Consider the following 14,728-nt stretch of genomic DNA (forward strand, 5'->3'; position numbering starts at 1 on the left):
CTACTTCTTTGAGCATAATTTCTTGATTAGCCTTCGGAATTAAATTCAAACTAAAGATTTTCAGAATTTGATGGCAGACTTTTTTTAATGAAATATGTTAGAGCTCAGACTGGGCCTCTAGTGGGGAGTGGAATGACTGGTTCGTCCGCATGTGGGTTAATGTTGCATTTATAATTAAAAAGAACAAAAAACGTCCTGTTTTAATATAAATTCAATATTTAATGATTTCCCGGTTAGTTCTGTTTGTTTTCTTGATCGGATTTTAATGTTAGGTGTCCAACGTCTTTATCGGGATGTTTTCGTCGTTCCTCGTGATCTCGCGTGGTCACGTGACCGGCACGAAGGACTACATTAACACTTGGTCGGTAAATATGGCCAGAGCACCCGACCAACGTATTTTGTCGTACAAACAAATATGATACACTTATTCATCGTGCTAAGAAACCGAGAAAAAGTGCTGTACATTCTTCTCTTCTATTTATTCAAGTATGGTTACATAACGGCGTTATAAACTGGTGTTAGTTGAAGAAGTGCCGATTAATTGACTTCTTTTTAAGTAATTTTGACGATGTTGATCATTTTCGTAAGAATGTACAGCACTTTTCGTTGTTCTCATACAATTACCTTCACGCTCTTACCTGTTTCATAAGTATTGATTTAGGGTAGTCGGGTGCTCTAGGACGATTCATAAAGCAAGTGTTAATGTTCATTCTCCAATATTGGAACTCTTCAGTGTTTTAAGCATCGAAATCGGCATATAGAAACGAACAAACGTTAATAAACGAATGCAATGGATCGTAATTAATTCAATTAATTATTTACAGATGATTTCCAAAGACATAAGGTAAAGTTAGAAGTTTTCGGCTGTATACATGCAAGTTTGTAAATTCGTCACTGTGATAAAACCACCGTCCTCGTCGTTGCCATGACAGCCGATCGAAGCTGCGATCACGAATGCACTGACAAAGTGAAAGTTGAATTATTTTTCGCAACATGCCGTTTAAACTTAAAATTACATTCACACCTCATATTGATTGGGGTTGTTTAATCATACCTGATCAATTGAATTATCAGAAAACTAACAAAAAAACTAAAAAACACCGAATGAAGCCTTCGTGCCATGCAGTGCAGACACAACGCGGGACCTGTAAACAATGTGACGTCATTGGAATGTACAAGTTGCAACAATGTACAACAATGTATATTTTACATGAATACACTAATGAGCAACAAAACGGGACGCAACATTAACCCACATGCGTCCGCTGTCAGTATACTGTGACGGAGTGGTATGCCCTGCTGGCTGTCTTTGGCAGTATGCTTCTGTGAGGTAGTACTACAACGTAGGCGTAAGATCCGCGCTACCACAAGAAGACAAACACGAACATAACAAAGTCTCCAAAACAATACAAGCACACTCGCAACACGCTTGCAGTTCGCACACTAAATGATTACATAATATGACGTTATTATATAAAAAAAAATCATATTTTTGGGATTTGAAATTAAATAAAAAGCAATAAGAAAATGGATTTGATACTGTTTTCGGTGTCTTAAAGTACACCTTTATTTCAATTGAGATCATCTTTTTTCTTAGAAACTAATAATAAATATGTTTATCATCATGGACGTTACGTCAGAGATAACGTTTTTTTCAACACCTCTTGTCCGCGTCGGTCTCGTAGACGGGTATGATTTGATATCGACCTCGACAAATGCAGAGTTAGCTAATCTATATACATAAACTTGTTTATAACTTATTATGACGATATACGTACTCAGATATTGAATAAATCCCAAGGTGGACAGTATTCGATTAAAGGTAGCCGATACATTTGCTAAAAGCTTTGTAATCTTCATGGGCCTGATTGCCAATTATGGATTATCGATCCGAAAGTGGATTGTCGTGGCTAATGCCGGTGTATCTTGTAGACGTTCCACGTATATTGTTTAATAGGAGTATCAGCAGACATGTGATATCACTGAGCGTCGACGATATTGATATGTTGCTGTCATGGTTTCTAGACAGGTTTTGTGGTTTATGTTTCGAATATTGCAAGATTGATAATATTATCATTGTTTTATTGCAATCCTATTTCGAACAAGAGGCCTTGTAGACCTGTATGTCTAACTTCTATTTTGAAGATTTAATACACGTTTTTAAAATTGATTTGGACCAGGCTGCTTTAAGTAATTTATTCATGTTTAATAACATTACCTTAGAGTTGTGTTATTTTGGAACAAATAAGGGCCGTAATAGCTCAGTCGGTTAAAGCGCCGCTCACGTAACCTCAGATGACGATCCGATGTATATGGTTTCACGCTCCCTACCAGTGACGTTATGTGTTTCTATGGCATCTAAGAAACGGGTCGGTCGGTGCTATCGCAGTTGTGTCCTTTGGCAAGACACTTTACCCTAAATGCTGGATAGCCTGCGGTAGTTACTGACTACTACAAGGGGACCCCGCCTAAAATGACAGTAGCTGTTAACGGGGCGATAAACCTAACAAACAGACAGGTACAAAACATGAGTAGTTCTGAAGTGATAGCCTTTACTTATCACAGTGACGTATATCGTTTTTCTGATTGGACATGTTTGATTTTGAGACTGATCGGTTTATTTTGAATTAGTATCGTTTAACGTCTCTGAAGTATACTGCAGAAGACACCCAGCGTTATACCCCACCCGGTCACAATATACTGACAACACGCGAACTAGTCGACTCAGCCTCAAAATGCTGACCGTTAAGTAGAAGTAGCAAATACTATTTCAATAGACTCTGTTATGTCTTGGCCATTGGACAGAGCTCGAACCTTCCTCAAAGGGGTGCACGTTCAACTAAAGACCAAAACTGAGGCATTGTCAGAGGACAGTTGTTAGAATGAGTAAAGATAAGATCCTAGATTTAGTCACTTCTTACCTACCTACCGGACAGGAGACTGATCGGCAATACAAAATAACCGACAAGCGGTAGTCTTGGATTAAGGCAGTTGTGTTTTGCACGACCGATTCGAAAGGCTAAAAAATAAAATGACGAACATATTGTTATTTTGAAGTTTGAAAGTTTCAGGTTTTTTGAAGGATAATTGTCATGCGTGTGTGTGATCAGCTAAGAAAGAAAAACGAAAGGAAGTATAGGCAGCGATCTGTAATTTTAGCAATTGAAGTTGTTATTAATATTTCTCGTAAGTGTTTCATTCATGTTTCACAAATTTTTGTTTAAAGTTTCTTCTTTGAAATTCGTTAGAGCAAAATCAGTTAAGCATTGAAATGTTTTTGTATGGTATTTATGATCTATTTGAATGCCTGAGCTTTGCAAGCCAGCACATTATGATTTGTTTGCTTGCAAGGCTCTGGCATTCAAATAGATCATAAATACCATAAAAACAGTTCAAAGCTTATATTTACATTCCTTTTACTTTTTTTTCTAAATGCTATATTTCATATTTAGAATTCACAATTCCCGCCTAACTGAAAGTCAGCAGATTTTTTGTCAGTCGTTGTAACAGCCGGAACATGGTCGCGTGCTTTTTGGCGAACAAAATAGTACATGGAAAAATTGATAAAAAACCTCAATTTCATTAATCATTTTATTATCAACGTAATTCGCAAATGGCATATTTTTCATAACAAATAATGTAGACAAATAATTAGTCGTTAAACTTAATTATCCTGGATATTGTAGTTCTGGTCTGTTTTGTATTAATGCGCTGATAAGTGTAGCGCGTGATGGATGGCATTTAAACGTACATCAATGCCAGAGCTCTCAAACATACTATATAGTGACAATGCCAGATAAATGTAAATATTCATTTTTGACGAAAAGATCAGATAAGAAGAAAGTAGTTATATATTCATAAGAGAACCAATATTTATATACACTTTTACCAAAATGGTGGATGCCAAACCAATATGAGATATATACTTAAGAATATTTGAATTCATTATAAACACCATTTAGTCGATAATATTGATCGAGAGATAGGTGACGAAAAATGTTTAAATAGGGACAAAATAGAAAAGCATCCGTGCCCACTGTAATTCTGTTTAATGTAATACGGCTTTATACACGTACTTCATAACAGACGATATTGGATCGCAACAGAGATTTCATTTTGAAATATGTGATATCATTTGAAAAAAGGATTGAAGTATTTCGAGTTAAACACTGTATTTCATTACAACTCAGATGCATGGCAATGGAGACTGAAATGCAAACGTTCGTGGCTAGTCAAATTGAAAAAAAAGACTGCGTGATTGCGTGATATGTAGTCTAACAACAAGGACATTACCGACTGCCTTGAGTTTTATTCAAATAGCATTGTTATCGGCATTGACACATAAAATATATCTGGGTGTGCAAATGATATTGCGACGGCCACGTTTGTAATTCCCTAAGCTATTTTGTATTCATGAGTTTCACAGGTTGTAATGTGGTACCCGTGGCATTTCGATTAGGAAATATACGATTAAGCCTACAAAAGGAACAATTGGCCAGTTCTTTAAACTGTTGGTTTTTTTGTGATAGTTGCAAAAATTAATTAAATGAGGTCTTCGTGAGCGGAAGAGAAGGCTTTTTTTGTAATTCTTAGCAACAATATGGACAATCATTTATTTTTTTAACGTTTCCTGTGACAAGTCGCACTATTATGAGTAATATTTCGTATGCTTTTACGAAACTAAAAAAAATCTCATTCGTATGATATCAAGTCTTGGCCCTTTTCCAACAGACGTCGGGTAAAATTTCTCTCGTGTTTCTATATCAGGGGATATTAGAGACGTGGGGTAAGATTTCTCCGGTGTTTCTATATCGGGACATTTGAGACGTCGGGTCAGATTTCTCTGGTGTTTCAATATCAGGGGACATTGGAGATTTTTACTCATAGACGTCGGGTAATATTTCTCTGGTGTTTCAATATCGGGAGACCTTGGAGACGTCGGGTAAGATTTCTCTGGTGTTTCAATATCAGGGGACATTGGAGATTTGGACATTGGAGATTTTTACTCATAGACGTCGGGTAATATTTCTCTGGTGTTTCAATATCGGGAGACATTGGAGACGTCGGGTAAGATTTCTCTGGTGTTTCTATATCAGGGGACATTTGAGACGTCGGGTCAGATTTCTCTGGTGTTTCTATATCAGGGGACATTTGAGACGTCGGGTCAGATTTCTTTGATGTTTCTATATCGGAGAACATTGGAGACGTCGGGTCAGATTTCTCTGGTGTTTCTATATCAGGGGACATTTGAGACGTCGGGTAAGATTTCTCCAGTGTTTCTATTTTAGGGGACATTGGAGATTTTTACTCTTAGACGTCGGGTAATATTTCTCTGGTGTTTCAATATCGGGAGACATTGCAGCTGTCAGAAATACGTCTAAATAAAATCTATTGACAGGTCCTAAACGACTCTTCTTCAATCACACCGATTTGCATACGCAAACGTGGACATAACTATCATTATGTTTATGCCAAACAGCTTCATATGTAGGCAGATTTCTCGAAGTTACCAGCATACAATGGGCTACAGTTCATTGATCGTTTTAGAAGAATGTCGATCCGTCTTTCTTTTGTTGGTAGGACAGAATTCGGTTTCCAGGTCAACAATGACCTCTATCTTTACATCAGTAAATATAAAGCTGCTGTTTGGTAACGTACAGAGGCCCTTATTCTGCCGAACTGACTCCCATGCAACTAGTTAAAATGATTTGCTGCGGGAAAGCATGTTGGCACTATTGCATTCAAAAGGTTGTACATGTATCGACCAGTCTCACTCCTGTAGTACTGGTCAATTGTTCAAGCTAATGAAGCAGAAATAGCTACTTGTTTGTTAACCAGAACCCGTAAACAAGTCTGATGACGTGGGTAGGTATGAATATGTATGAATCTCATACATAATCGGAACAACACTGATTTACATTTACATCTTATATCATTATTAATTTACTGTACTGTTAGTGTCTATAGTAAGTGTGTTTGTTATTTGAAAAAAATTGATTGCTCTACATGTAAAAAAATCGGCACAAAATGTCTTAACCCAATGACAAATTATGCTTTTCGAGTCAAAATAGCATTTAACACTATGATCCAAATCCATAACCTATTCAAAGGCGAAGCGTCATGGCCATCATCAAGTGTTAGAGTATTCCCTTACAACTTGTGCCACCCGACATGGTGTCAATTCATCAGATCCGATAGCCACAGTACTCATATCACTGAATTACTTTAAGCCAACTTATGTTCAGGTATTTAGCGGGCGATTAAAAATAGAATTGCATTGCCGCGAAAACGTCGTACGGCATGAAAACGCGAAATTAAGTCTTCGCAAAAATAAGTAATAATGATACGATGTAGAGTTCAAGTTCAAGTTCGAGTAGACAGCGTCCGTAAATGAATGGTTAAGAGCACAATACTATCAGTGTTGTATCTTTCGAAATTTCTTTATTTTGTCCCGAGATGTTGAGATGATTATACCTCCACCACCTTTCAAATTTACTAAAACGTATTTTAATAATGAACACTACAACTCATTGAACTTTTATTCTCAAACACAACTTCCGCTTCATAAATTACGATTTTGTGTAAATATCTAGATTTAGCAATGGGATAAAACACATATATTTATAAGTATGTTTTTTGAAATAATAGACAATGCAATTTGTTAGTATTTGCTCAAAGTCTCGTTGCATTCATCAATTGAAAATTAAAATATTGTTCCATGATCTTGCAATAGATGTTATTTTTCAAATCAGTTTTGCACAATATGTTCATATAACACTCAAAAGTTGGTCCAGTAAAAATCTCATTGAATGGCTATAGATGTTGAAAGGATATTAAAGAATATAAAATCTAATTTATATACTAAGCTGATGGAATGCTGGGAAAATGCGTGGTTTTTGGACCATGTTTATAATTGCGTTTTTTTCGCAAGTTACGACAGGGTGGAAAGCTATGCAAGGCCTTTGGCCAAAGTTACGAACGGTGTTAAGCTGCAAAGTTTTGAGAAACTCATAGTAATTCGTAAATCTGATTTGTAAGTGAAACGATATCGTGATCAGTTTTTTTTTAATATTCTTTGCGGGGTGTCTTCGGCAGTATGCTTCAGTGAGGTAGCACTATAAATCGGCAAAGTTCCGGCCTATCACAAGGAGACTTAACACGAACATACCGCAGCCTCCCAAAACACACATACGCATGTCGCACGCACGGGAGGCCGTCATTAAATGACCTTAGCTGTTAATAGGACATTAAACAAAATAAACCAAACCAAACCTTTTCGTTAAGGGTTTCGGAACAGCCTCATCATACGATGATAACTGGCATTTTAGTCATAATCACACTTAAATAGTATGCTTGAACAAGGCTTACTCGGTCGCATCATGACACCCTTGAAAGCTGAACTGTTTTGTGTGATCTATTGCCAGTGACTTCAGTACACTAGTAGTTATTCCTGCTTGATATGATTTCTCCGGAATGCAATATTGTATTTATCCACTTTAATTTTAAATATGAAAAGAGGCGCTCCAAGTCTTCACATGCTATTTAAATGATAATTGGCAACCTCGACAATGTTATGTGTATCATTACATAAATTTTCCATATTTATGATCAACATTTTAGCCATGGTCAGATCAAACTACAGTGGAATCAGATACATCTTCTGATTCTTCGTATTAGATCTGACCGTTCGTGCTTGTAATGCCAATATGAAATTGGATGGGAAAAGTCATTGGCCAGTCCAATCGCGGTCATCTCACACAGAACCAATATAGCTCGATGTTATGCCTACTGGTCAGTGTGAGGGCAGACTAATTTGTTTACATGTGGATTAAGTTCGGATGAGCTCATAACAAGTTCAGGACATGATCTGTTATGGTTACAGATAGGGCATCGCGCGCAGGCTGATCGTCGTCGAGTTGAAAGCCAGGCAAAAGATATATGTATTCAGCCATACCAAAAAGAAACGATATATCTTTTCATTAAAAACACATGCAGTCATGATGACACTTTACAATAACCCCCCCCCCCCCCCCCCCCCCCCAAAAAAAACCCAAACAAAATTGCGAAATATTAACACACACACATTGTCCTATTTTTTATGTGAGGTTAGTACTTCTCCGGCCATCGCGGACCGAGTGCGAACCAAATGAGATAGTATTATCACAAACATTACAGAACCAAAGCAAAGGAAGCCAGGAAAGTAGGCTCACCGCAGACGCAGTTCATCCCGCTCAAAACATAATGGAAGGAGAAATTAAAGACTATAGTAGATTTTATAAAGAATCGTACCATCAAACAGTGGGTACGGCCATGGGCACGTAATTCATAATAAGATTCCTAGCAACACAATCCAAAACACCATAAGATACATTGATGACATTAACTTGATGTGGTCCTTAACGCCTTCACTCTAGCCATAAACAACAAATCTCCAACGATAAAGCTCACTTTTGAGGTCTTTGACACGGATGAGAAATTCCTCGACACTTCTCTTTACTATCTTCCGGATGGTAGCCTATAAATAAAAAGGATAAAGGAATATCAACAGCAGGACCAACCACGACAAGGCCGAATTTTGACGAGGCAATGGTAATTTAAAACAAAATTTGGAACTGAGCGACAATTAGGATGCTACAAGACTCAACTAAACTGAATGTCGGCATCGTGATCGACCATATGTCTGGATAAAAAAAAACCAAGAACTGTGTTAATTTGGCTATTCAAGATAGGGACATTGTCTTTACCATTTATATGGTTTGGTTTAGTATTGTTTATCAACAGCGAAGGTCAGTTAAGGACGGCCTCTCCTGCGTGCCTGCGTGTTTTGGGCGGCTGTGGTGCTTTGTTAACTTCCTTGATTCATTATTTACCTAATGCATCATAATTAATATTGTGAACTCTTTCTTATTTTGAAACGTTCATTTTATAATGAGTTGTACTAGTGTAATAAAAAATATCACTTTCATGAATACAAATATCATAAACGAATGTGACGTTTTGCAAATAAGTAAACACTATTATTTCAAGCGTTGAATTCCTTGTGTAATGAACTTTAGGTTATGAAAATATGCTTTCAGATAGCATATTATTCGTATCCTAAGTAAAGCAATTCACGTCTGAAGCGCGACGGAAAACATACTTATAAAGCTCGCTTTTCGACAATACCTTAATCAGATAGAAGGCTTTGAAATCACTTCGGAAGATGATATGGGACTTAACGATCTAAATATATTCATTGTCGTTAGTTAATATTTAAGGTGTTCATCTTGTCATCAGGACTTAACTTATATAGCGTGTCAATTTCTCTTCAGTTATCCTTATCACTGTAACTTACTGGCAGATGAATAATAGTTCACGTGAAAATGACGTATCCATACCGCTCCAATGATAAAAAAAGTGTCACCTTAGTGACGTAAATATGTGTTAGAAATCGTCTGAACGGAAGAAACATTTGATTTGTATTGTTTAACGTTCTATCAACAGCTTTAAGGCCAGCCTCCCCTGTGTGCAAGATGCTTATGTGTGATAGTGCGGAACTGATTGCAACGTTATAGTACTACCGCACTGAAGCATAATGCCGAAGATACCCACGAAAATCATACACCCAGTCGCATTATTTTGACAACGGGCGAAGCAGTCGTTCCACTCCCAGATATGCTGAGCGCTAACCAGGAGTATCAATTACCAATTTTAGACCCTGATATGTCTCGGCTAGGTGAAAGATTCCGGGAAAACGTAAAAACAATTATGCAGGTTGATGATACATCATTCGGCAAACTATATAGTTTTTCGGAGTTTATCGCCATCGCAACAGCGAGGGTCATATGAGGAGGGTGTCAAGGAAACACCTACAGCCAGGGTCATATGAGGACGGGTGCCCAGGAGACACCTCGAAATCAAAGAACAGAAATACGGTATAGTGTTGCAATGGGGCAGATGATCTATTTTGATCTCTTCAATGGGTCTTCATTGAAATCATGGAAAGAAACACCGATTTTTCAGGGGGTCCATTTGCAGTCGCCTTTTACGATGAATGTTCAGTGGGATATAGCGGACCTTTTTCGTTGGATAATTGATATTTAAATCTGTTATTTCTTTTGCCTTAGAGTGACGTTTATATATTTCAAAATGTCTATGTCTTGTCAGACGGGGGTCTGGCAACGGTGGCACATCATACGGCACTAACTGTGTCCTACGATAGATCAATGAACCATTGTCTGTCTAACCAGAAAAATCACACATGTAGAACAAAGAGATAATTCTAAACGTTCGTGTGTTCGCATAGACATCCCTTTCTGGTACTGTTAATGTATACAAATCAAATCTAGGAATACTATGCCAGAACACGTAGGCTTTTATAAAGAAGTATACCAATGCGTTATGGATCTCTGGGAGATCGATTCTAGAATATCTGAATAGAGTCCAACACCGTAGCTGAATATGGCACTGTTAAAGACTCCATCAGTACTAGCGGTCCCATCATTCGTTGACACAGTCCTCTTATCACTTTTGATGCTGCAATGACGTATAATCCCACTAATGGTAACTTTGGTTAACAGTTTATCACTTCATGAAGTAGACGTCCATATGTATTTGCCGTTACCCTGAAAATATATGCGTGAATGTACCAATATATGGTGTTTTTTTTTTACAAATCTGACATTATTTGTGTGTGTTTTGCTTCGTTTTATGCCAATTTTTACTTACGGATTTTTCACCTTGATAAGTTAAGAATGTAATAACTAGCACTTGATGCTAGGTCAAAAAACAGCTGTACCCAATTGGTATTATAAACACGAAATGCATGTTCTATTACAGTATAAAGCATCATACAGAAGTGTCGCCATACATTTTTTAAATTCAAAGGTCTACGATATTCATGTGAAAAAATGTATGTCCAGTTTCAGGGAAACGACTCTCAAGTTGAATAAATGATTCAAAAGATACCTTACATTGATTTGCTTTCGCTAGTAATTAATCGTAATGAAAGAGAAACTGTCTAGTTATAATCGGGCCTATAATAATCACATCCCTATTTCTAACATGGAAAATTTGCAATGCTTGCGTAATATTCAAGGTAAATTTCATACGTTCTATACTTTTTTCTGACACATTATTTATATCGATTAAAACGGGCGAGGTTTCGTGAGGATACATCTCAGATCCTTTCCGTTCATGATTTTTTGTTAAAAAGAAGAACGGTAGGACGCAACTGCTGTCTGAGTCAGTATAATTCATCAGATACTAGAGTATATCGCTATGAAGGTGAACTCATCCTAAGAGTGCGTCAAGGTTCCAGACTGCCCGTATCGCAAAATTGAAAGAAGTCCATGCATACCAGCACGACTTGTTTATTAATTATTCAACGCGAACGACCAAGTTTTTTTCCCTCCTTTGTGTATGTTTATAGCTTATTGAATTGTTTCTAGATTATTGAGCTTAGGGGAACATCTCTAGTAATCCCGGCATCATATCTAATTCATAGCGGCTGTGTTTGTATCTTTCGCCCGCTGTGATTTTACCATATCTGGATGCTCCAAGATTGCCGTTCTGGTTTCGATCGATACACGTAATTGATATTATATATGTTTCTCTTTACAATGCCAACCTGTTCTTCATGACTATGAATAAAAAACATTGTAGAATACTTCTTTTTATGGGTACTCTCTTAAAGCTTGGTTAACCCAGAAATATCTTTTAAATGAATTTAAATGAAGGATAAATCGTGAAAGAAAATGACAACAAGTAAGGGAATGTGTAAGGACAAATAACACTTCGTGTATGTTTTACAATGAACTGAGATCACTTCGGCGATGAATAAGCTACGTGGGTCAATTTCCAAGTCAGTGACAATGACATTTTGCAGAAAGATTGAACGTCCGTCTAAATGCTATGAATAATGACACGGGTTTGAATAACACGCGCATTTTATGTTATATAACGTATATACAATGTATCTAAAATTAACCCTTTCACCCCTACTGACCATATTGGACTTCAAATTATGAAAGAATGGTAGAGTTCACTGAAGTTTCTTAGGGTTGAAAGGGTTAATTAAGGATGGGCCAAGAGAACAACTCTCTTCATATGTTGACACTCGCTGTCACTTAGCATCTCTTGAAACTTTAAAAATGAGGGCGAGGCAGATAAGCGTAACTGTATATTCCTGATATACACTATAACCTGCATGTTACTTAATTAATATTTCAAGATAATATACATATCTGTATCTTTATACAAATGTAGTACAATTGCTTCACATCAAGAACTTACTGCAGTACAGATTGGTAGTTTTTCTCTGTATGCTTTGGATGCGTTGATCAGGTTTGTTTTGGTTTTGTGTTGTTTAACGTCCTATCAACAGCTAAGATAGTTCGATATAAGATATTTTCGTGCATGTCTTTCATTTGATCAATACAATCAATAGTCATAAAGGAAAACTTCTGTCGCGTATTTTAGACGTATATATTGTATTCAAAGACAAAGATTGTTTAATGCAGTTTTATAGATACCGTATAGCTGGTTATTTTCGCTGGCCATGGATACGGTTGTGAAAAACAGATGCGTGAAATAACCAGACACGAGTAAATAGTTTTCGTGAAATAAACTGCAGGTTAAAATGTCGCCATTTCATTAGCCAACGCGACCGCCGCCAAGCAACAAACGTTATTTTGACAATATGGATTGATGGTTATGCATAATACTTTCGTTTTTACGCATTATTCGTTTGGAATATTGTTGAACCATAGTTGTGTTTGAATCCTGAACAAAGCATAGCGGAATACCTGTAGAAAATTAAAACTTAGATATTCGGTTCGTTAACATAATTCTTCCTTTATGAAAGATAATCGCAATTGTTTTACTCGCGAAATCAATCAGCTTTACAACAGCATATTGAATCCATTGCAAACGTCAAACCTAACTGTAGAATTCATCTTAACTAAATGTGAATAAGCCATGCTATGCACAAACCGCAACAACCTGTTACATTGCTAAGGTCCTTAATGAATTCTTAGGAGTGCCATGTTTTCGTTAAATTAAGTAACAAGAGAATACTTCATGTAAACATATAAGCAGTGGAAAGAAAAAAGTTATAAATATAAAATACACCATGATGTTGAGCAAGGTCTCCTTGTACTAGTTGTGACTGCCTCACTAAACAACATACTCGAGGCCCGCCACATGCCATCGATATCAGTTGGGGAAAAGTGTCTTGCCCAAGGACATAGTAACGACATCGCAGACCAGTCTGTTTCTCTGCTTCCCGAGAAACAAACACCGCCACACGGGTGAGGAGCGTCGAACCACACACAGGATCTTCACATGAGTTTGAAGTGTTCGGCGCTCTAACCACTGCTATCGCGGCCCCTCATATTGTAGTTAAAGGTAGTTCTTATTAAGTGTATCCAATCAAGCTAAATACAGTTTTGTTCATTTACAGGTATTTCATTTGATACTGGCATGCATTTACTACGGAACTGTCGATGGACTTATGGGCCTACGACCACCTTCTGCAACCTACAAACCACATCCGGTCGCACCAGTAGCTGGAAGTAAGCCTATAATACATGATCGGCGAGTGACTGATGGATACGATAGCGACGAGGACATCAAACTATTTATACTTCAGAGGTAATGCTGGTTGTTATGCTTAATTTTCCTGTTAAAATTTACCAGAAACTGTTTGCTAACAATTTGATACTACAGATACTACAAGTCAAAGAAAATGTATTCGAAAGGTAAGGAGAATCAAACGAGTTGTACAAGGGGAGATAAGCCCTAAACAATCCATTGAGCAAAAGTTGCTTCCCGTTGTCAATCAAGCCGTTACGTATCTATTTGAAACAAACCAGGCAGATCAAGGGTACATTGTGTAAAAGAAGCGACTTTTCACCTCAAACCGACACCTTAAAATATTTATACCCAGGTTCGCTGATTTTGGGTCTTACATTCTAAGTCATAATTTGTAAGTGAAGTCTGGCAAATAAACACAAACTCAAGATATATAAAGTTCAGTTAGTTTGATTAAGACAACACTATGTAAAATATACAGACATAGGGGCAAATTATCCAACTCTGTCACACACTCCAACATACATACTATATGACAACTTGACAGTAGTGTTTAGTAAACTAACCTGCCCTGCAGGTAGGGCGTAAAATTTGGGATCTTATCTTTTCTCTTCTTTCTTAACAACTTTCTTCTTCCTAGTGTCTCCCTTGACAATGCCTCACTTTTGGCCTTTAGTTGAGCGTTCACCGCTGTGATGAAGGCTTTGGATTCTGTCCCCTAGCCGAGACATACCAGAGTCTTTAAAAATGGTAGTTGCTACTCCTGCTAAGCGCTCAGCATATTTGGAGTGGGACGACTGGTTCGCCCGTTGTCAGTATAATGTGACCGGTTGGAGTGTGCTGCTGGGTGTCTTCGGCAGTATGCTTCAGTGAGGTAGCACTATAAATCGGCAAAAGTTTCGGCCTATCACAAGGAGTCTTAACACGAACATACCGCAGCCCCAAAACACACTTACGCACCCACCACACGTATGCAGGTCGCACGCACGAGAGGCCGTCCTTAAATGACCTTAGCTGTTAATAGGACGTTAAACAAAATAAACCAAACCAAACCAAATTAGTAAACTAACGGCTACATGCCCCTACTACTATAAAAATACTAACGGCTAAACGGCCATACTCCTATGTAATATACGACGGTATAACAACCTACTGA

At 37.5% G+C, this 14,728-nt stretch overlaps 1 protein-coding gene across 1 annotated transcript in view; it reads left to right on the forward strand.

Annotated features, from left to right (window-relative positions):
• LOC117338400 overlaps positions 1-14,728 on the forward strand; it is a 58,956-nt gene that overhangs the window by 10,453 nt on the left and 33,775 nt on the right. Inside the window, exon 2 of the mRNA XM_033899749.1 lies at positions 13,442-13,632. Within this exon, the coding sequence (XP_033755640.1) occupies positions 13,442-13,632 (191 nt within the window). The remainder of the gene's footprint in view (positions 1-13,441; positions 13,633-14,728) is intronic.

The sequence above is a fragment of the Pecten maximus genome, chromosome 11, assembly GCF_902652985.1.
Source record: "Pecten maximus chromosome 11, xPecMax1.1, whole genome shotgun sequence".
NCBI lineage: Eukaryota > Metazoa > Mollusca > Bivalvia > Pectinida > Pectinidae > Pecten > Pecten maximus.